Source organism: Cervus elaphus, chromosome 15, assembly GCF_910594005.1.
Source record: "Cervus elaphus chromosome 15, mCerEla1.1, whole genome shotgun sequence".
Classification (NCBI taxonomy): Eukaryota; Metazoa; Chordata; class Mammalia; order Artiodactyla; family Cervidae; genus Cervus; species Cervus elaphus.
The window spans coordinates 67746753-67770771 of record NC_057829.1 but is presented as its reverse complement, the minus strand read 5'-3'; the positions used below and the strand labels follow the sequence as shown (position 1 = coordinate 67770771).

The 24019-nt window shown below is 37.9% G+C and overlaps 1 protein-coding gene across 1 annotated transcript in view; it reads left to right on the top strand.

Moving 5' to 3' along the window:
- Positions 1-24019, top strand: part of CFAP43 (cilia and flagella associated protein 43) — a 102728-nt gene that overhangs the window by 73995 nt on the left and 4714 nt on the right. Inside the window, exons 20-34 of the mRNA XM_043925525.1 lie at positions 1106-1231; positions 3542-3646; positions 4737-4853; positions 5756-5983; positions 7794-8000; positions 8927-9016; positions 9311-9391; positions 10233-10358; positions 12475-12594; positions 14702-14809; positions 15942-16028; positions 16944-17032; positions 18589-18802; positions 19921-20033; positions 21285-21444. Coding sequence (XP_043781460.1) covers positions 1106-1231; positions 3542-3646; positions 4737-4853; positions 5756-5983; positions 7794-8000; positions 8927-9016; positions 9311-9391; positions 10233-10358; positions 12475-12594; positions 14702-14809; positions 15942-16028; positions 16944-17032; positions 18589-18802; positions 19921-20033; positions 21285-21444 — 1971 coding nt within the window. The remainder of the gene's footprint in view (positions 1-1105; positions 1232-3541; positions 3647-4736; positions 4854-5755; positions 5984-7793; positions 8001-8926; positions 9017-9310; positions 9392-10232; positions 10359-12474; positions 12595-14701; positions 14810-15941; positions 16029-16943; positions 17033-18588; positions 18803-19920; positions 20034-21284; positions 21445-24019) is intronic.

Below are 24019 nucleotides of genomic sequence, written 5' to 3'. Positions count from 1 at the left end.
CCACAACAGTGCAGCAAGCTTGGGAAGAAGACATGTAGGAGATCTAACTTCAGCAGATAATTCCAGTCTACCTTTTGCCTGAATACTGTCCCATGGACCCTTGGGTTATGCTGCATCATTCAGATCCAACCGATTTTCATATTTCAGAACCAATTTCCATGCTGCGAAGGATTCTTTCTTCCTCTTTTGATTGCAGTATTGGATTTATTGGTTTATTATATACTTCTTTCTCTTGATTTTATGGATTGGGGCAAGAAAGGAAGATTGCAAAGGCCATTCTCAGTCCATTTTGAAACTGAAGTCATTTTTTTCCATTATATTGTCTTTGCTGTTTTGGTTGATTTGTAAGGGCTCTTTATATCTTGAAGATATTAATAACTTGTCATATATGTTGTAATATGTGTCCTTTGTCTCTGAATCTTTTGAAGCTATAAACTTCTAAAGATATTTTTATTATAGAAATATTCAAATATACATATAAATAGAAGGAATAATAATCTAATAAATCTAATCACCAATAGTGTTTCCTATACACCATCCACTAGGGCTTCCCAGGTGGCTTGGGGGTAAAGAATTAACCTGCCCATGCTGGAGATGCAGGAGACTTGGGTTTGACCCCTGAGTCAGGAAGATCCTCTGGAGAAGGGAATGGCAACCCACTCCAATATTCTTCCCTGGAGAATTCCATGGACAGAGGAGCCATGGGGTTACACAGAGTCAGACATGACTGAGTGACTGAGCATGCACATATACACCATCCTCTCCCATGCACCTCTCACCATGCACATATACAATATCATATCATTTCACCTTTAATTTTTTAAGTATATGTATCTAAAAGATAAGAACTCTGAAAATACTTAAGAAGAATACCATTAGCATACCTAAATATCTGTGATTTCTTAATATCATTTCATGTTTTTGTTATTTTTAGATAAGTAAGCTTTTATGAATTAACCCTCTAACCTAATTCTTTGCTTGACAGTTACATTTAGATAAACGGAATATCTATTTTTATTGGTTACTGTCTGAAGAGACTCAAGGAAACATCTCTTTAAAGTTTAATTGTTTACTCGTCTCCAACCTTTCCTACTTGAAAATTCAGGTTCTGGACATGATGGAAGAAAATGAAGCAGTAGATGATATTGCAAAATTAGAGCAACAAGAATTTGGCCTGGATCTTGAAGAACTGGAAAGGCTGCATAATGAAAATGAGCAAGAAGTGGCAAAGGTAGGGAAAAACTTTATTGAAGCACCATAAAGATTTAATAAAGAAAGTAAAAATAAAATGGGAAGGAGAACTTTTCCAGAATAATGCAAATAAAATAAAACTTTTATACCATAATGTGAATAAAGCAAACTTAGTGCATATAAATGGAATGAGTCAGAGAAGTTATGGAGAAGAAGAGCATCTAGACCAGCCAGACAGCTGTTGTCTCTTCACCATGACATTATGCCAACCATCTTCTGCCATATATTTGAACATTTTTGAAAGTCTCCTCAACCACCTGAAACCAACTTCAAACATTTTTTGTTTAGTAAAGCCCTTTCTTAATTAGAGTTGAAATCATTCTTCCTGAACTCACTGATTCTTCTAATCTTTGAGCACCATCTACACTATAGCCATTGTGAAAGTGGTTGGAGAAGACTAGCAATGTATCCCCTTTTCTTATTATAACAGATAGGAACCAATCTAGGGCCTTTTTGAATGTTATTTGTTGTAACAACCCAAAAAGGTGGGTTATTGTTTTCCTCACTTAAGGAAACTAAGTCATAGACACTCAGTCACTTGGTTAAGAGAATACAACTTGAGTCAGAGCCAGGAAGCAGTCCTGGTCTTGCCCACCGTGCTTCTGGCTCATCCTCCTTGGCCCTGGCCTCACTCAGGCCTGGGATATACCAGCTTCTCCCAGCCCGTTCATCTTGACCACCCTAAAATGAGCTGGCTTAGATGCCTGCTCCCGTCCTCATCCTCTGATTGCTTCGTTCTTTAAGTTCATGTCTGACCGCTAGGCCCCATGAACCTGCCCCTCTGGACACCTGACCACTGATGCAGCCACTGTGCTCACTCGACTCCAACTCTGCCCCAGAGGCCCCATTCCTTGTTTCTTATCAAAGTCCTGTGCATCCCTCGAGGAGCTTCCTTGATCCTCTGACTCAGACTTTGATACAGAGATAGGCTCTTCACATGCTCATTTCCCTCATGTTTTTTTTCCCTGAACTCTGGGCTTTTGAGGAGATATCAGCCCTGCACTGGACGTGATGGTAGAATACAGGACAGAACGCTTGTTAGCAGATGGCACCATAAGTCCACCTGGGAGCAGAATATTTGTCCCCGGGAAGAGCAAGGGGTCCCTGTCCTAAAGAGATCAGGCTACTAGCCAGCTCTGGCCAGGATCCCACCAATAAGGAAAAGACCAAAGCCCAATAATGACCACCTGGACATTAATTAATATTAATTAATGCATAATAGTAATACTGTCCAACAGTATTAATATTTTTCTGAAAGGGTTGATCAAGTAGCCTCAGAAGTAGTAAAGGGAGGGCCTGAAAGGACCCTGGAAATCAGTCAGATTCTGACAACTGATATGCCAAAAGAGCTGTTTATTTAAGAAAAAGTAATTTTAAACTGTTTTAGCCATTAACTCAATGGACAAAATAAAAAACAAAATGCAAATTAAACATGGTATTTGTTCAGACAATGAATAAAATAAAAATAAATAAATGAGTGAATGAATGAATCTGGGAGATACTAGTCTCAGCTAGTTTTCTAATAATTCTTCCAACAAAGTGATATTAAAGAAAAAAAAAAAAAAAGGTCTGCACAACATTGTAAATCAATTACACTTCAGTAAAAAAAAATTTTGAAAAAAGATTCTGAAGAGGACCCTAACAACTAAAGATTGTTGGGTGTCACTTTCAGGCTAGCTCTTTTGGTAAATTTTATTAAAACAAGAATACTTCATCACTTAAATATTAGGTAATAGAATCAATTAAGGAGATAAAAACTAATTGAGGGAACATGTTTCTAAATAGGAAAAAGTACATCATATGATCCCCAGGAGTAGTAGAACATTCATTTCATGGTAGATGTAAATAAAAGAAGAATTGAGTACAGTAAAGACCCTGAGACAGAGGTCACAAACTGGCACTTCGGAATTAAGAATTAAGCCAACATTCTTAGCTATTTCAAACTTTTCTAATAAAACAAGAATACTTGGCGCAGTGGGTTTGCTTCACCACCTCGCACCAGCCAGCCAGCTCTGCAAAGTGTGTATGGGCTATCGAGCTAACACAGCCGTGCAACTGCCCATGCACCTGCCGTGGCTCCTGTGTAGGACCTGCCTGCCCTTGGTGGTGTTCATGTTTGACACCCTGGTCCTCAAGGAAGGGAGTCCTGAGCCTCCAGACCAAACCTTAGGTTCTCAAAGATAGGGGAATACCCCCTCCAAGTACATCTGGTTAAGGAACTTACAGTCAAGCTATTTTCTTTGAGGCCACATTTTCAACATGATTTTTCCCTTCATTTGCGTTCCTTAAGATAAGAAATGATGTTGAGATGCAAAACCTAGCCAAGAGATATTTGTCTGAAATCATCAAAGAAGAATGCTGGAATTCGATGGCTGTGAAAGGCCGAGCTCTTAAGGTAACAGATGTAACTTCAAGTACATCTTAGCCAATGAAAATTTTCATTGAAAGTCTCATAGCAGAAAATTTTAAAAAGAAAAAGTGCAGGAAAGTCCATATATAGGAAAGCAAACCATGCCTTGCCCCTTCCTGTGCTGAATTCCACTTCCGTGTGTCACTTTTTCTGGGTCTTATTCTTCCCTCTCTGCTCGGTCCCCGTGTGTTTCTAAACCAGCATCTCTTAAGATTTGTCTTACACCTCTTTCTCTCTTTCCTCTATAACACCACCTGCATCCAAGTCTCAATATCTGTCTATTCCAAAAAAGCCACCTCATTCACACTCCACACAGATTGAAAACTAGATCTAATAATGTTCACATTTCTACCTGTGTCTAGCTTCACATTTTCTTTCTTTCTTTTTTTTTTTTTTTATGCTTCACATTTTCTAAAGGGCTGTTTTTGTGCCTTTTTATTAAGATTCCTCCCAACGCAGTTTCCGTCTTTGTCTTGGGTAACCAAAAGTCCCAATTTATGCCTATGATCCTGGAGTAACTATTAACGGCACCTTTTTCACTTTCAAATATGCCATCTGTTTAGATCACCCTATTGGTCACCCTACATTTACGAGCTTGATTATTGCTCTAAAACAGGGTTTCTTGAGAAGGGCACACTGGGGCCGGATAATTCTTTGTTATGGTGCTGTCCTACGGATTGGAGGATTTTTGCAACATTCCTATCCTCTGTCTACTAGGCCCCAGTAGTATCCACCACGCCCATTAGTGACAGTCTAAACTGTCTCCAGACTTTGCCAAACATCGCTGGGGGCCTGAAGAGGATGGGGACAGGGGCAAGCAAAATCACTTCGAGTTGAGAAGCACTGCTCTAGAGATAGATCTTTCACAAAAGTACAGTATTTTCTTACAAAGGTTACACCAATACTGATGGCATGCATTGTTCTTTTTTAAAAACTTCCATCAGCCATTTTGCTCATGCATGATGGTAACCTATGAATTAGTTTCAATCAGAGAAAACATCTCCCACAGTGCCTCAGAGACACATAATTGTACTGAAAATGTATTCTTTTCATTTTGCTTTTTTTTACCTCCAAGTGCTTTCACATCCCCTATGTGGTTGAGAACTTCCCAATGAAAGAACGCACAGATGAAGAGTTGAAAGAATTGAAGAGAGTTGTGCAGCAAAAGAAGATTGAAACAGAGTGTCTTAAAGTACAATTTTAAGTATATATATGTGTGTTTATATACGATGGTTTCTGTTTCAGTATTTCCTTTATACAGATTTGAGTTGGAATACTACTTAAGTCTAGATATTGTTTGTGTTTATATTTGTAGTCCTTGTTTATGTCTACAACATGTTCTGATGAATACAGGAGCCTGTATCTGAATAGTAAGTCTAGAATCTATATCCTAACAACTTTGACTATCCCTCAAATATGATGATATACTTTTAAAAATTATATTTGGGAGTTTGTTTTTGTTCTGGCCATGAGTTCTTCATCCACTCATAACTCATTTTTATAATCTCTTATCACTGAGGATTATATTTTAAGATAGTTGGCCAGGGATGAAGTAGAATCTGTTTTGATGGGATTTATGGTTTTCCTAAAGTAATCCTAGCATTTTTCCCCCTAACAATATCTGTCAAACCACTTAAAAATACTGCACAATTGGTATAGTTTCATTTAGGCCAGAACTTTGCATTCTTTCTTTTTCTGAAACATAAATTGAAGGAATGCTTAATTCTTCTTGCCTACATATAACAGTCCTATGGGAATAAGTTCTTGTAAAACATGAAGAGAAGGTATATTTTTTAATGCTTAAGTACCAAGAAAGACTCAAAATATTTACAAGCAGCTGTCATCCTGACAGAAGAATATGAATATTACACACTATCAAGAACATTTTTTAGTTTCATGATTTATCCACCGTTTATCAGTTTCTGAAGCTTTCTCTTCAGCAGGTTCAGGAACTATCCATCACTTTAAATTCAGTTGCTAGCAAGACAGTTAACATTTTAAAATACTCGTCGAAATAATTAAGTTGTCTCAAACTTGCTCTTTAGAGAATTCTTCTTATTGCATAACTCTCATTTCATCTTTTTCTATATTTAGCTACGGAAAGAAGTTGTAGAGGTTCAGTCTGCAATTACCTTGGTTAAAAAGCATCATGAAGAGGAGGATGAAGAAGAGGAAGAAGATGGGACAGTAAAAGATACCAGCTTGCCCAATTACATGCTTGGCAGTCTGAGTACTGATTTTAGGGTACATACCTCTTTATTGTCAAGCCAGTTGGAACTTCATTCCAGAGAGGAGAAAATCAACCAAATTATATTGCTGAAAGTGGGTGAATTTTTTCTTTATCTTTGAAAACCTCAAACTTTCCATGAAGTGTCCTGCAAAGGCTCAAACTGAAATCTAATGCCAGTCAAATGATGTATTTAAAGTACACAGAGAAACATGGAGATGGCTAGCTCCATTTTCTTTAAACAGAGCTTATGGACAAGAGTTGTTTTCATCAATATGGAGTGGGTTCTGTGATACCAGGTTTTATAAAGAGCACCCTCCACTGGCTAACATCACAAACCATCTTTCTACAGAGATTTTTGGGAAGCTCAAAGATAAAAGAAATCCTTGAATGCCACCTTCTAGGTAACCCAGATGTCAGTTAGGAACTCCTTGTAAGATCAAGATGTGATTGCTTATCTATCTCCTTAACCTGGGGAAATACAATTTCCTCTCTAAGATTTCTATAAGTTCAGGGGTCAGGGATAAAGTATGGTGTCCTTCAGGCTCTAAGTTCCTCCTCGCTTTCAACCCAGCAAGTCAGCTTCAGAACACACCACCTGTACTTAGCAACTGAAGGCTTTTGAAAACGCAGTAACTTGAGATTGCACCAATGCAGATGGTTTGATATTTAATGTTTGGTCATCCTGTTCCTGAAAGTCTTTCAGCCCTGTCTGCAATTTGAGTTCTAACTTCCTACTATGTTATTCTGCTGTCTCTTCCTATCTTTTTCTCTTCTTCATCCCCTCCAACACCTGAAATTTCTATGTATTTATACTGAGAACTGTTTAGTTATCTCTTTGGTTGCTTAGCTTCTGCTGACTTATGCCCTCAGTGTCCCACCTTCCTGCCGCTTTATTAAAACCTTTTCCCTACAGAAAGTATTTTCAGGCTAGGAGAAATTCTGGTGCCAGCTGTTAAGACCATTTTCCACCCTGCTTTAATGGTTTCATCTTCAGTAGAATAGATATATAGACTGAACTCTGATGATAAGATAAAGTCTACTTTTAGTTTGACCTATCATTCTACTTATCAGTAGAGCTAGGGGCAAAGCAGTTGCCAAACAAGAGATACCTTAGTAATTGGCTGATCCAACTAGCTAGCTTGGGCTCCCTTTCTAGTTAAAAATAACCTGTCCATACAGAGGAAGAATATTGTATGTGGTTGTGCTTCTATGGGAGCTTCTCCAAACAACCTCTACAGTCCATCTTTTCTTCACTTCATCTACCCAAACACGATTCCAAAAAAAAGACATTTCCCAACTTAAATACTGAATGAAACTGTTAGTCGCTCAATCGTGCTTGGCTCTTTGCAACCCCATGGACCGTAGCCCACCAGGCTCCTCTGTCCATGGAATTCTCCAGGCAAGAATACTGAAGTGAGTAGATATTCCCATCTCCAGTTGATCTTCCTGACCCAGAGATCTAACCCCGATTTCCTGCATTGAAGGCAGATTCTTTACCATCTGAGTCACCAGGGTAGCCCAAATACTGAATGTTGCTTTTCAAATGTTCTTATGATGGATTAAAAAAAAAAAAAGCATACACAAAAGTAGGGAAAATAGTCCAAAGAGCCTCCATGTATCCATTATCCACTTCAGCATTTATTAATATACCTGCACATTGAGTTACAATGTACATTTCTGGATATACACTGTGGTGTAACAGTTATGCTGTTGCCTTAATCCTGCTCATGGTCAGATGCCACTATAGATTACTGAACCAAGAAATGACTTAATGCAAACAGTGTTTTAGATTAACTTGTGTATAATTTGTAAAATGATTTTGGAGAAAAAGTAAAAATGTGGTCCCATGTTGCCAGTAAAGGTATAATACATGATGTGTTTATAATAACATTGATATTTCAGGATATTATTTACAAGGTAAAAACAGCTTTCAATAGTGAGTTTGATGCTGCATATAAACAAAAAGAGATTGAAATTGCACGTGTGAAGGAAAAAAATGTAAGGATCAAAGAAATTATTTTAGATCTGGAGTTGGAAGAATCAGTCTGGCAACCAGAATTTGAGGACTGTGAGAAGCCAGAGAGAACCCTTGTTGTGGAAAGTAGTGAGGTATGATTATCTGTGTATCATCTCTCACATTCTTTCTCACGGCATTTTCCAGGCTCTCAATTATTCTTCTTGTTTTTGCTGCTAAAAGCAACTGTATAAGGTAGAAATCTTGGTTACAAGTAACAGAATCAGCTAACATAGCCCCAGAAATAATGAGGATTTCTTTTATGAATCCCATGGAGTCCAGAGAAGATTTGGACACCAAGCCTAGAAAGAAGCAGGAACCACATACCAGAGCCTTGTGAGGGAGACCAGAAGTGTTCTTTCTTCATCTTTTGACTCAATTCTGTCTGCATTTCAGCGGCCTCAAGTAGTTTCTGTGTTATATCTCCTATATTCTAGACAGCATCTGGTCCAAACGATAATCTCTTAGTCACAGGTCCAGATTTGTCTGGAAAGGGGCTCCTTGGGCCAACTTGGGTCCAGCACCGATAGCCATAGAGGCTGGGTCACATCATGGGAATGAGACTGATGGAGCGCCAGTAGTTATGTGGCCGTTACAACAGTGTGGGTTCCAGAGAAAGGGGCTCACTGGACAGCCTTCTTAAAACCTGTTTGGCACTGAGACAGTTACAATTAAATGTCTAAAGAGAACATTTCAAATATAACCATATTTCATTTATAAAAAGTGATTCAAAGAGAATACCCTTGCTCACATGAAATGATCTTGATTACTTCAGGGCAAAAGATAAAAGTGTTGCTTAGAGGTCATAGTAACACTAACAGTCCCTGTTGGAAGTAATCATCTATTTTTCTAACTCTCTCATTTTGGATCTCATCTTCGTTCCAAAATAGGAAATTGGTGGCAAAACCTGGGTATTCCCTCTATCCCCTTAATTCCGTCTAACCCCCTCCCAGTGTGTGGAAGGAAACTTTGGTTTGAGTTTTGTAAGAATATCAGCAGGAAATTATATTTTCTCTTTCAGATTTCAGCTCCAAGACATATTAAACCGTGGCAAAAAGCCAAGGCAGAGTTGCTTGTGACCCGTGAAATGGAGCGATTGCTTCTGACACGGGTATGCAGTTTTTCTCTGGTGGTACCTGAGACCCTTTTTTCCTTTTAGGTATACTTGTTCCTAACTTGGTTAAGTAGTCTTGTACTTGTACTCCACTAGAGAGACATACTAGGGCATTTGTCGTGGTCAGAGGTCGCTGGAATCTCAGTGGCTTCTTCTCCCCTCCATGCATGCCACTGCCCACCCTCCCCAATCCTAAATACAGTCAGTCTGACATTGGGGTGGGGCTGTCCCTCGTGCCACTGGAGTGGTCTCTGTCTCAGTGACCCTTTCTGACTCTGGCTCTTTCCCAAGGGCCCTGACTTAAGACGCCGAGCCCTCATGGACATGATGGGAGGAGTTCTGGAAGTCAAGAAGGAAGACATTTTGAGAATGGTGAGATTCCTGGCCATCCTTATGGAAGGTGGAATGGGATGGAGCGAGCTACTTAAACATGACCCTTTTTTCCTATGTGAACCTAAATTTTAGAAATTCTACAGCAATAAATATGCCACCCCCAGTGTCTCATAAGGGCTTTCCTAGTGGCTCAGACTGTAAAGAATCTGCCTGCAATGTAGGATACCCGGCTTCGATTCCTAAGTCAGGAAGATCCCCTGGAGGAGGGAATGGCAACCCACTCCAGTATTCTTGCCTGGAGAATTCTATGGACAGAGGAGCCTGGCGGGCTGTAGTCCATGGTGCAGCATAGAGTTGGACATGACGGAGTGACTAACACTTTCACTTCACTCAGTACCTTATAAACATGTATCAGGCAAATAAGAAGTTTGAAACCACAGGCTTGTCCTCCAATCTGAAAAAAAGCCAACAAATGAACAACTAAAAAAGCAACTACAGTGGTTTTGGTCTCTACAGAAAGCAGGGATAAAACTTCACCTGTAATTCTCCAGATACACCAAGGAACATGCCCTTTGATACCTGACATAGGTATCCCTGGAGCTCTGACATAGTTCTAGCTATGAGGATATCAACTTGAATGTCTGAACTTGTCAGCTCACAATCAGAGCTCATCCCAAACTATTCACCCTGGCTTAAGTCACAGAAAAACAGTTGTAACGTTTTTTCATATCCTTCGGTCAAAGTGTTAGGTCATTGTCTTGCCAATGTGAAGAACTATACCCTTTTAAAGGTCCCTTTTTTTAAACTGTAACAATAACTCTGAGTTTCACTGTATTGCTACATTTATATTTAACCTCGATGCTTTCCTTTATTTCTTCAGGTGATTCCTCAGCCTGCTTTCATGGTAAAACCTGATGCTTTGTGGTCTGAAGAAGAAAGGAAACACTTCAAAGAGTATGAGAAAAAAGTAAAGGAGTTAAATGAAGAGAGAGATAAGTATAGAAAGGTAAGAAGAGCAGAGTATATGGCCTACCTCACCAAGGGTTTTGTTTCAGTATCTTTTCCAATGACGTTTCAAAAGGCATTTTCTCGGTGCCTTTAGAAGCCTCAGGATGTTGTTTCAGCTTAAATTCTCAAGAGAATCTGAGGAAGTGAGTACAGATAAATTTAAAGACTTAGAACAATTTTAAACAATAAGAACACACAGCAAAATTGGAGGTTCTTATTGATTTCCCATTTTACATCATTACAATTCATTTGGTCCTTCATTCATTCTTCAGATGTTTAATGAACACCTATGACAGTATGTTCAAGGCACCATAAGGTACTACTGTCTCTTGCCTAAGTCAGTTTAAGCTGTATGCTCTTGCTGTATATGCTCTCAATTTCAAGGAAGAGACTTGAAAGAAGAATGATGCAATCAATAGAATTCTAATTTGAGATTTTTGAAATGCAGGTCTCCTACTTTTCTCCATCCATCATAAAGAAACATTCCAACATTGAAATTGCTTACAATTATAATAGAGATGTAAAAGGTGATGGTATACAACCAAGTTAACATTTATTCTTCTGTGAAGAAGGTAAAATCATACCATCATTCAAGGCAGTGCAGTTTGTCAGCTTTATAGAGGCCATATTTTATGAACAACTCCTTTGAACCTATTGTTAACTTGTCCCTGTTTTTATTCACTGCAGTCCTCTAACAGTGCCCTAGCGTTTTATCCAAAATGAGTAGTTCTGAGTGCAGTAAAGATGTCAAGAAGTTAATGGAATTCAGATGCCTAAAGTGGTGGCATTTACTCCATGGTCTTGCATTGTAAAATAATCTCTTGCCTACACCTTCACCCCCTGCCCCTTGACCACGCTTACCTGGTAGAAAGTCAGCCTTGATTAAACCAGCACTCAACTTTCTCTGCATTCACACCATGCAGTGGGTGAAGAAATATAACAAAGTGTCTATAAGTTTTGCTTTTGGACAGTTTGAGTCCAAAGTGACCATGGAAATGTTATTATCTCTCAAAACCTCAGTCTCCTCCTCTGTAAAATGGGCATTCTGGAACCTTCTTTCTGTACTATTGTGGGGATGCAAGAAGGCAATACCTGTAGTTTTCTTAGCCTTGCCCCTGAACTCAGGAAATGACCCTGTGTTAGCTATTTTAAAGAATAAAAATAATAGTTCACACTCATAGTATTAAAAAAAAGATAAAATCACGAGATCATTAAAAAAAAAGAAAAAGAAAAAATGCTCCGTGGTTTCACTCTGATGACCTTAGTCTTTATTGGGTTCTTAAATCTGCTAAACGATGCTATTCCCCCCAGCTTTCAACTTCCCGCTGGTTTAACCTGGTGGATCTTTTTTTAAATGCAGATTCAGATCCTTTCATTCTGAGGACAGAGAAGGCCCCGAGACTCTACATTTCTATTGAGCAACCATGTGGTTCAGCTGTGGCTGCTGGTTGGTGGACTACACTTTAGGTGGCAAGATCCTAGAGGACCATGTCATGTGCTCTCCTCTGTCCTCAGACTTCCAACACCTGACCCTCAACTCTCCCCTCAGTTTCACTCAGAGAAGAGGAGCAACTAGAAGAGATTTTCCTTTCCCTTCTCCCACCACATCTACCACCCACCTGCCTTGAATCCATAGAGCCTTCTTGCCTTTCTGTTCCTTGTGGGTAAAACGGCCTTGTAGCCCCCACAGCTGGTGTCCCACTGCGTGCACTGAGTCCCGTCCCATCCACCTGTTTGATGCTGTCACTCCAGCCATCTGCCCCATTTCCCTGCAGCATCAGTTTGCCCCTCTCTACTGGATTTTTCCATAGATGCATGCTGTAGTCTTATGTGTTGTATACATCTTTTATATTTACAAAAGAAAAAAGACTCCTTTGAAGGTTTGTTAAAAAAAAAAAAAAAACCTTTGTATTATGGAAAATGTCAAACATATATAAAAGTAGAGAGACAATATAACAGACCCAGGAGTAACATCTGTGGCTGAAGGGGAAGCCCAGAACACCTCACAAGGCCTGCCCTCCACCTACCCCTTCCTTTTGGTAAAATGTAAACAATCACTTTCTAGGAACATCTGATGTTCCTACATGTTAACTTTGGTGCTGATTTCCTTTCAGTCTTTAGAAACAGAAATGAAGAAACTCCAAAATTCTATTCAAGAAAGCACACAGAATTTTGACAAACATTTGAAAAGACTCTTTGAAAGGAGAGTGAAGGCAGAGATGGTTGTCAACCAGGTAAATAAAAGCCTCACTTATATGACATTCTTTTAAGGAGCCTCCAAGGCCTTTCACTCTTCTCAGGATAAAGACCAACACCCTGTCTGGAAGGAAGGCCCTGCACTGGCTGGCCCTGCCTCCTGTTCCAGCCTCATCTGTGCCACCCTCCCTCTCATTTGCCATGCTCCATCCTCTGCCCCCTGATTCACACCTCCTTGCTCCCAACTCTGCCAATAATACTCTCTTCCAACCTCTTTGCTTCCTGCTCTATATTTACCCATCTGTCAGGTCCCAACTAGGTTAGATCTTCCTGTTACATACTCTGTTCTTTTACTTGCTATCACTTAGTACAACTGAATTTTAATTTATTGAGTTACTTTTTAGTGCTCCCAAGACGAAGCTTCATGAGGGTAGGGACTGAGTCCCTTTTGTTCATCCTTGTATTTCCAGCAACCGGCAAAGGATTGGGCTCATCCTATATGTAGAATGACCAAATAGTCAACATGCCCCAAAAAAGTCAGATGAAAAATCTGACTTACCTTGATTCAGCAGTAAGAATATAAATGAAGTATACAATAACTTAAAAACAAGAAGACAAAGAATAAAGGCTTTACATTCTGAGGAAAAATTATTCCTAACCGATTCTATGTCAGACCAAATTATTAATTGAATGTAAAAGGAGAGTAATGATATTTTGAGAAATGCAAGGTCTCATTCTCTGCAAGTTAATGGAAGATGAAAGACATATTTAAAACATCCTTTCATACAAGTGAAGTCACTCAGTCGTGTCCGACCCTTTGTGATCCCATGGACTATAGCCTATCAGGCTCCTCCGTCCATGGGTTTTTCCAGGCAAGAATACTGGAGTGGGTTGCCATTTCCTTCTCCAGGAGATCTTCCCGACCCAGGGATTGAACCCGGGTCTCCTGCATTGTAGGCAGATGCTTTACCATCTGAGCCACCAGGGTAGATTTTCATATAAGACAATTAGGAAATTATTAAAGGCTACTATCAAAAGGAGTCCACTTTAAAAGATTCCCCTAAATGGGACAATTTAAGATTCAACAGTGATAACAATTGCAATTAATTGAAGCCTATCAAATTTATTAGGTTAATGAATTTGTGATATTTTAAAAATAAAAATGCCTTCAAAGGATACCAGTTGGTTATCTAAAAACTAAAAAGTGTCAAGAATTTACTCTGCTTTTCTGTATGAACTACACTGCTAGGTAACCAAATAGCAGATAGGGAGAAGCATACCTTTATGAAAGGATTTCAATTAATAAGTGAAGAAGGAATGATAAAAACATAATATCACCATTTTGCAGCTCTCAAAGGATTAATGAGCCTAAGCACTGAGATCTACAGCTGCTAACGTCTCAGAAAGAAAGACAATTTGATGCTACCTGTTTCCTGATCAAAAAACACCATGTCCCCTATGGTCTTTGTAAAAGGATCAGACACAGGTCTGATCTGTCCCCTGACCCAACTGCAAATTTTCAAGAAACACATGGGATAAAGGACTCTGTTGAACTCACCATAAGTAAGCAGTGAGCAAAATTCAGACTAGGTGAAACTACAGATAACTACAAATAAATGTGAGGGAAAGAAAGGGCTGAAAGAGAACCTATGGATAATAATAGGCTTTCAAAATGTGACAGTTTTTTCAACAGACAAGTTATACAGTAGTGCCCAGAAGATGCGCATTTGGGTAATAATACTGTAAAGAAACACAAGGAAGTGATTACCGTAAAAGTCAAGACAATGGTTATTATTGGAGTTGAGATTAGGATGGGGACACATGGTAAGGCTCTGGTTAAGTTCCAGTTCTTGAATTGAGCGGTCATTACAATGGTGTTTTGCCTTAATAGAGTAACTCATTAAATGATACATTTGTTTCATGTGTTTTCCTATGTATATGTTTTATCTTGCAATGAAGAGTGAAGAAAGGTAAAAACAACTGAGTAGTTATTGCAAGTTTATATTCCCTTTTTCTAGAAAAGAATTTCTCTTCCTTGCATGTCATAAACTTGCTTGGTGAGTGCCAAGTCTGTGACCCTCAATAGAAAATCCTTTCCCAGGTGGACACATTGATCGTTTTTCCCCTTTAAAAATATTTCTACAGGAGGAATTGAAAATAAACAACCTTGTTTTCTCTTTACTGTTGGATGAAGAAATAAGCTCCAGAGAAACATTCCTGAACAACTACCTTGCAAGGAAGCAGGAGGAGAAGGTAAATACAGTGTCTGATATCTGAGTATCAACAGTTTCTGACCAATTGTTCCCACTTGACAAGAGTCCACACTCCTGCCTTGCCCCTTCTTTCTTTCTACATTCCTTCTCAAATGTGTGTGTTCTCCTTGGCTCCCTGTCTGGGACTTTTAACCACTGACTTGCTATGAGACCTTGGACAAGACATAACCATTAAAGCTATTTTCAAGCTCTTCTCTAGGGTGTATTGTTCTTTCTGGACCATTTGGCACTCTGTTTCACTAAATATGTAAGTAATGGGTTAGCTTTTAGAATGAAAAGCTGTTAATATTTTTTAAAATGCTAGTAGATAAGTTTCACGAAAGAGACAATGAATGCTTGTCACATAATAATTTTCAAAAGATGTCAGCTTTTCTTAATAGTATTAATAAATGACATTTATGAATGAATGATTTAAAGTATCATATGACATTCACTTGTATTTGGCAGACACTCAGAGGCAGGCAGGGGGATGAGAAAGCCATTTAATGAAAATAAGAAAGGGCTTCAGCTGTATCCTGATTAGGAGTTGTTGGCATGGGGAAGCCTGGGGCAAGTTAATTAGAAGCTGGGCTACTTATGTGTTTGGTTTGGGAAGCAGATTTGGCTTTCCCTGGTTGGTCCTCAGTTGTGGCAAAAATTAGGAAAGTTGAAAGTTATTGACCAAGTTCTGACAGTTTAGGGGCCAATCACTGCAGAGGTTGTGGTTTCAATTCCTGGCTGGTTGCAGACTATGAGTCAGTTCTGTTTTTATATATGGCCTGGCCATCCTCCATTTACTAATATATATCCAGTCTCTCAGAGCCCAGGCCCACACGACTCCCAAGCCTGTGCAATTTCATCACCCACACTGCTCTGCCAAGGGAGTATTATGCTCCCTGGTCACTTGCACACTCATCTACAGAGCTGGCTACACTTGGAAACAGGTGATGGGTGTTTGTCCTTTCAAGGCCTCCAGCCAGTTTACTTTCTTCTATGAATGTTATCTGTACTTGATACTTCAATTCACATTAATCTGGTACTGAGGAATTCCTTGTTCTTTTTAGTATGCTCACTATTTGTATTTATCCTGAAAACTCTCCAGTTCCGATCTTCTATTCCTGATGTTATTCTAGAACCAGACCTCAGAGGCCATCCGGAAGTCTAGAGAAGACCTGGATATGTACAAGGAACACTATGACAACTTACTGGCAGAAGACAAAGTGAGAGTTGTCGCCTCAGTCACTCCCCAGTGTGATGGCACTGCTGCTGCCTGGGATGGGGAAGGTTAAAGGGATCCCATCCAATCTTCTCATAGAATTTTCTCCTACTGTAATTCTCAGTTGTGGGTAAACTCCATTCTGTGCCATTGCGTATTTCTAAAAATCACTGTGTAAAATAAATTTTTGTAAACTTCTCTGGTTTAAGCTTTCTCTTGCACAAAAAAGGAGAGAGCTCATCTAGACTTTAGAGCCTTTCAAACTTCAGGTTGCGATCCCCCTTAGTTGGTTGTGAAATCAATTAAGTAGGCTATGACCAGCAGATTTATAAATGGAAAAGACTAGGATAGAAAAGCAAATAGAAGAACATAATGGAATATAACAAAATAGAGGTGACTTGTCTGTTTTACAGGTAAATATTATTTTGTGAAACTTCAGTTCTAAATAAAACCCTAGTGGCTCAGACAGTCAAGAATCTGCCTGCAATGCAGGAGACCTGGGTTCAAACCCTGGGTCAGGAACATTTCCTAGAGAAGGGAATGACAACCCACACCAGTATTCTTGGCTTGGAGAACCCCATGGACAGAGGAGCCTGGAGGGCTACAGTCTATAGGGTCGCAAAGAGTCGGACACTACTGAGTGACTAACACTTCACTTTCACTTCAGTTCTAAGTGATTTCTAAGACCTCTTATATGAAGTAATATTTTTAGATTACTGAGGTGCTTCTTGTTTAAGGTAAATCTTTGTGAAATCCTTGCACCGTGAGTGGTCACCCTTTAACAAGTCTATGTTATAAACCAAGTATTCATGGATTTTTAAAAATCAAAGTGATACAATTAATATTTTAAAGAGTATTGTCACAGATGAAAGCTTTCTGAACAAAGTTGCAATCTTGGGAATGATATGTTTTTCTTTAGGTTCTGGACCGCAGCTTTAAAAAGGAATTTTCTGAAATTCCCAGTCATCAGGTGGATATACTCTACAAACTTTTTAAACGCCGACCAAGGTTTGTTTCTCCTTTGCTATCATGTTTCTGAGAAAAAAAAAATTGTTATTAGATTTCAGCTTTTTCTCCAAATTAGTTCATAATATTCAGTGTGACATCATTTACATGAAAATGTCCAAGTATTTTGATCTTAACTCAGTTTTTAAAAGATTATTATATCTTACAGTAGGCAATGAAAACTGATGACTTCATTATTTAGAAATTAAGTGTCTAGGTAATCATAGTGCTATTATGGGTTCTGTTTTATACATGAAACTAGTTCCTGACAGGATATAGATGGCAGACAGATTTATAAACTGTTTTTCCCAAGATGTGTTCTAACACGTATGCATCCCTTGTGGTGTGAATTGGAATTACACATAAAAGGCTTCCAGGACAAAATAAGTTTAAGGATATACAGGGTTGAAAAAGATATATAATTTCCTTTACTGAAGAACATTTCAGAACTTTCTGTAGCCTTTGCATCCCATGTGAGAAATAGAGTAGGAAGTGTTTTCCAGACCCTTTTCTCAGAGCATCTCATGTGATTGTGTTCAAGACAAAGTTTGAAAAATGCCAGTATGAATGACTGACAATAACCATTACCAAAATAGTTCTACAATGTCTGATTTTGATACTTGAGAGTATCAAACAATTAATTTCACAGATTTCCAAATTTTTACCTATACAGATTTCTGTAATTTTAAAATCAAACATAATGTAGGAATCATGGAGTTTGTCACAAAGGTATAGGCTTATCTGTGTCTAAGATATAAACTGATTCTCTCACCTTTGACAGGTTATATGCAACCTGAGAAATTCAGCCTAGAACAAACTTTGTATCTTGGTTTCCCTGTTTTTAAAGGAGTGAGTTATATATGCCTATGAAGAAAGAAGTGAGACCTATCGAAAGGCAGTAGTGGAGAAAGTATAAGCTATATTGTCTGGCAGCATTAGCTTTAAATACTAACTCCACACCTATCAGACCTGTGGCCTCAGTCAGTCACTTCTCTCAGAGACTCACTTCCTTCTAGAAAAAGAGGATAACTATAGTAACTTCACAGCATATTGCGAGGTACCTTGAGAGTGAGTGCTGATACAAATCTCAGTACCCTTCTCTTCCCAGCTGCAGCCCAGGGAAACAAAACTAATCCATAATGTAGGTAAAAAAGAGGCACTTCTCCAGTTGCACATATAGCTGAACATATTCCAGGCTGTTCACCTGCAACAAGGACATCAACAGAGGATGTGTGGGTCAGAACCAGGGAACCTCCATACTTCTCTCAGGCTTTACTCGCCTGCTTAAAATGCCCAGAAGGGAGACATTTTCTTGTGCACTTAAAGCTTCCAGTGCTGATTGCAGCTAGGGACATCTGTAGTCCACTTAAGGTCATGTCTGAGGATCCCAGAGGTGTCGGAAGGTCCCAGCAGGTGCTTTTCCCTTTGGAGTAATCCACCCACTAACCACAGGGAAGTGCCATGCAGTGTCACACCTCTGCTAAAGGTTATAGTATTTAACAGTGATGTTTTGTATGTGAAAATATGAAACGTTGATGGGCTTTTATTGATAATACCAGGATTCACAAACACAAAGTACATGCAGAAACAACCAGTCTTGTGCCTTTTGGAGAGCGACCAGGATCTGGGAAATTGAATAAGGATGCCTTTGCCCAGTTAATGAAAGCCATGGATGACTTGGACAGTATTAATAATATGCCAGAAGGCTTGGACACCTCCGTCTGGGAACATTTCTGCATGACCAGAAGAGCAAAAGTGGAAAATGAACAGAAAGTATATAACATTTTATCATTCTACTTTATTTCATTTCACTTAGTATGCTAGTATCGAATATATAGTTTATGGTGGTCAGTCCTTCTAGAAAAGCTAATTATTTAGGTTTCCCACTAGGGTAGCAGTTAGTAATATTAATAATAATGATAAAGAAATAAAATATTAACCTTAGTCCGATTGAGGGCTAAGTACAGGTCTACTTGTAGACACACTGTCCAAAATGACAAGCATTAGCCACACATGGTTATTTTTTATGCGAAATAAATGTGGACAGTTCTAATTGAGACATGTTGTTACTGGAAAATATGGGCAGAGTTAGAAGACTGAGTATGAAAAAAAGAATGGAAAATGTCTCAATATTTTTTATATTCTTTACAGGTTGAAATGATAATGTTTTAGATATATTGTGTTAAATAAAAGAGTAAAGTTAATTTCACCTGTTTCATTCATTTTTGTAACATGGCTCCTACAAAATTTAAAATTATGTATGCAGTTGGCATTGATGGCTCACATGACATTTCTCTTGGACAACACTGTTATAGACACAACTTCTTCTGTCTGCTCTGGTCTTGAGTAGTGTTCATCTCTTTTTGCATAGACTAGAATTATATTTCACCAGAACCAACTAGAACCAACTTTATAGTTTTGCTAGAATGTTTTGTTCAGTAGCAATTTGAGAGTGTGTTTAGTTGGGAAAAGACTCCTTCCTCTTGTTGCTTCTTGACCACACCCTGCCTCCACTCCCCCAGATTCCCTAAATTTGGTGCCACATGTGGGAGGCTGTCATATTTTTGTTGAAGTATCTATGATTGTAAAATTTTATCTAAGATGATGAGATATAAGAAAAACCCTAGCTGCATGCATATTGTCTTTCAGTGAGAAACAATTTTGACAGTTTTGGGGGATACTTTTCTAATTATTCATGGGATGTGCCATGTAAATTTCAAGTGTCTTTATTTCATAATGGCAGGGATTTAAATTTTTGCTAATTTATTAGAAAGTTGGACTTAAGGTTTTGTAACAAAGTTAAAAGATGTATATTTCTCAAAGTAAAATTAGTTTGCTTTTATTTCTAAAGCTCTATATGTTCTGAGATGTTTGTGGTTTGATTTCCTCAGGTAAAGCAGAAAGCTGCTGGCTTAATAGAAATGGTGGCTTTCCTCCGGAGAAGAACTGAGGATGATGAGAAGGTGCAACATGAAATTGAAAAAGTGTTCCATGAGCTCATCCTGTAATTTGAACCTTTCATTCAACGTTCATATTTTCAAAATCTGAGCTAGGGCTAAATTAAGTTGTTATCACAGGGGGAGAGTGCTGGCTCACTGGTTTACTGCTGGCACTGACTTTACCTATACATGCTTTATAGCTTCTCTTTCAGAAAGTGCATTCTGTTATGTAAGACCTTATTTCAGAATGAAGTTTACCTTCATGCTCCCTGTTCTTACTGCAAACCATGAAGTTGTTTTGTTTTTTTTTTACTTTTCAGTGTTTTTCCTTCTTAGAATTTGAAGTATAATTTACTTATATTAGTTTCAGATGCACCAATAGTGATCTGATATTGCTATACATTAGTCAATGATCTCCATGATAAGCCTCATTAGCATTTGTCATCATACAAAATTCTGATAATATCATTGACTATATTTATATTCCCTATGGTATACCTTACATCCCTATGACTTACTTAACAAACATGTAAGTTTGGGGAAAGGCTTTTATTTTAATCTCCTTCCACATAAAAATACAAAGAATATGTCTCTGCTAGTTAAGTAGTTTTAGGCTCAAGCCACACAAAAAAACAGTGTGGAAATTTAAGCAGATATCCAAGAAATTTCCATCTATATGCCTGATAAGCTAATATTTTTCTTCAGGGGAGCTTGTTCCATTTTCCTGAGTAACTAAGGTACTGTCTTATGTCCTTGCTTCACTTTTAGCCATATTTATAGTCACATTGGTAAATACTTCTTTGATGTCTCCAAATTCATCATTAAACATCATTTTCAGATCTAGGTGATAAGCAGGAATATAAATTACCTAAAAATAGATTTGATAAGTAGCATGCAGATTAAACATTGTTAATATGATATCAGAGATCGATACATGAAGTAGATTTGTTATTTGGTAGTGTCTCTATTTTTTTCCACTTACATTCAAAAGCATATTAATCTTTTCTTAATCATGAAGTAAAACTTTATGAATGTGTTTCTGTGCATACCATTCTGTAAGCAGCCCAACTGTAATTCCATATCAGCAAGAAAAGAAGTATCACAGAGATCTCTAGGAAAGCTTGTCACTAGAAAAGTATTTTCCAGTGCATTTAATCTCCAGTGCATTTCCCTTCAGCTTAAGGAAAATTAATTTTGAATTTTATACTCAATTTTTATATCATACATATTTTATTGAATGTATATATCAAACGATAGGTGAAATTTGGAATATAAATATGTCACGACTACTTACTTTGAAGTCTTTTTCAATTTAGATTACAGGAAGACAAAGTGAAATTCCAGTTGAATTTGACGATCCAAATCCTCCTTAAACAAGGACAGGTAGAACTGGAGAATTTCCAGTTAATGCTGGATTATTCTGATGCGATCCTCATCAACAAGGTCATAATTGAAGACTTGAATTCTGTGATTCGGGTAATTAGCATTTTTTAAGAAGAAAAAAACAACATATCACCTGCTGTACCAAATATTTTTCATATTCCCCAATTTCTATGGGAAATCATTTTCATTCAGTTAAATCAGGAGGTGATCCCTACCCTGAAGAAGTTTACACATGTGTCCAGGCCCCACCTCTAGGCATGAATATATTTTTTAAAAGCTTCCCAGACAATTTTAAGGTAAAAAGAAGTCCAAGATCATAGAGTTAAATGTCCATTCTAACATACCATCATTTTGTTAGAGTCAGTTTCCTCTATTGATAATTTCCTCCTTATCAATTTCCTAATGATAAGTTTGATAAGCTTAGATAATTGATTTCGGATCTTGCTTGTTTTTTAATATAAACATCTAATGTTATAAATTTCCTTCTAAGCACTATTTTAGCTACACTCTACAAATTTTGATAGTATTTTTATTTTCTTTCCATTTAAAATATTATCTAATTCCCCATGTAACTTTCTATTAGAAGTTACCATGGGTTATTTAGAAGTATGTTATTTAATTTTCAAATATTTGGGAATTTTGTGCTATTTGGAAATTATGTGCTAATGTTGTTACACATATTACTTGCTCGTAACCCACACTGCATTACTATTGTTCCTTTAGGCAGTCTTTTAGAGTGATTAAAAATAAAGAAAAAATGATTTTCTATTTCCCTTCAATTTCACTATTTCAAGAGATCTTTCTTTGCGTGGATTGAAGTTTCTGGTTTGTATTATATACCTTCTGCTTAAAAAACTTCTTTCAACTTAACTGAATTGTCTGCTGGTAATGAATTCTGTTTTCCTTTGTCTGAAATTGTCTTTGGTTCACCTCTATTATTGAAAGATATTTTGCTGGGTTCCCTGGATTGACAGATTCTCTCTCTCTCTCTCAGTCTTTTCACTTTAAAGTTGTTCATCTTCTTCTGGCTTACAGAACTTCTGACAAGATGCCTACTGTATCTTTTTAATCTTTGTACCTCTTAATATAGTGTGTCTGCCTTTGAGATTTTCTCTTTATCTTTGATTTTCAGCAGTCTGAACATATGTCTAGGAGTGTGTGTGTGCGTGTGTGTGTATATGATCCTTTTAATGTATTCTTGACTTTGGTTTTCTAATATATTTTGTCCAGGATTCTTGCATCCATATTCGTCAAGGATATCAACCTATAATTTTCTCTTATTGTTGTGTCTTTTTCTGGATTAGATAACAAGGAAATATTGCCCTCATAAAATGTTTGGAAGTATTCCCTTCTTTTCAATTTTTTTCTTAAGTGTTTGAGAAGGATTTATATAAGTTCTGGTATGTTCTATTTTCACTTACATTCCTTGCAAAGTATTTTCTAATACTGCTTATGATTTCTTCTTTGACCCTATTGATTATTTAATAATATATGATTGAATCTCCACATATTTGCAAATATTCCAGTTTTCTTTCTGTTATTGATTTCTAGTTTCATTCCCTTGTGGTCAGATCAGACACTCTATATGATTTCCATCTTTTAAAATGTATTTGGATTCATTTTATGGCCAAAATATGGTCTGTATTTGAGAATACAGAATAGTGTGTGTTCTGCTGGTACTGAGTGAGGTGCTCTGTGTATGTCTCTTAGGTCTTGTTCAAATCCTTTATTTCCATATTGATCTTCTATATACTTAAAAACCATGAGATAAACAGTTCCACGGAAGAGGGAACCATGCAGTATATCAATTACTTGACAAGAGCATGGTTGTCAACTCTCAGTGGAGTGTTGGTGCAGGAGCTCAAATGGCGATGGCTGAAGAAATGATATGAAGTGAGGAAGTTGAGACCAGGACTATTAATAAATCTTATGAAAAAGTTGACTGAAAGGAAAGCAGAGAGGAGATGTAGTGGTTTGACAGAAGTGTTTCTCAACCTCAGCACTACTGGCTTTTGAGCTGGGTGGTTATCTGTCGGAGAGAGCTCATGTGCTGTGTAGTATGTGGAGTTTAGCAGCACCCCTGGCCTCTGCCTACTCTGTGCTAGTAGCAATGCCTCCCCCTCCAGTTGTGTCAGCCAAAATGCCTCCCAATGTAGTTGAATGTCCGCTGGTGGGGCAATATTTTGCCAATTTGAGAGATACTGCTCCAGAGAAATGTTTGACCTTAAGATTTGGGAGCTGGTGTTGACAAGATCAAGGGTATGATCGTGGGAGCTGAATGGATGAGCAAACAGAGAAAAGATCATTGAAAGAGAAATTCGAGGAATTGAGGCCAAGCAGTGATCAAAAGATAAAAATAATTTTTAAAAAGAGTAATAATTGGCATAGTCTAATGGCATGATCTCAAAAAAGCTAAGTTCTCTAAGGAGAAGAGAGGAAAAATATAAAATGTTAACTGATGGAACTCACATACAAATTTATTTTAGAATCTTAGTAGTTTCCCTGTTAGCAATCTGGGGGCACAGCTTCATGAAAATATTACTGAACTTCATGTAGTCCATTTGAAACGAAGTATAGAACATCCAAATGATTAAATATCATGTTTAACCCATTCAATTTTCTTGTTTTTCCACTAGCTACCAACCAGATACTGTTGTGCCTAGTGCGT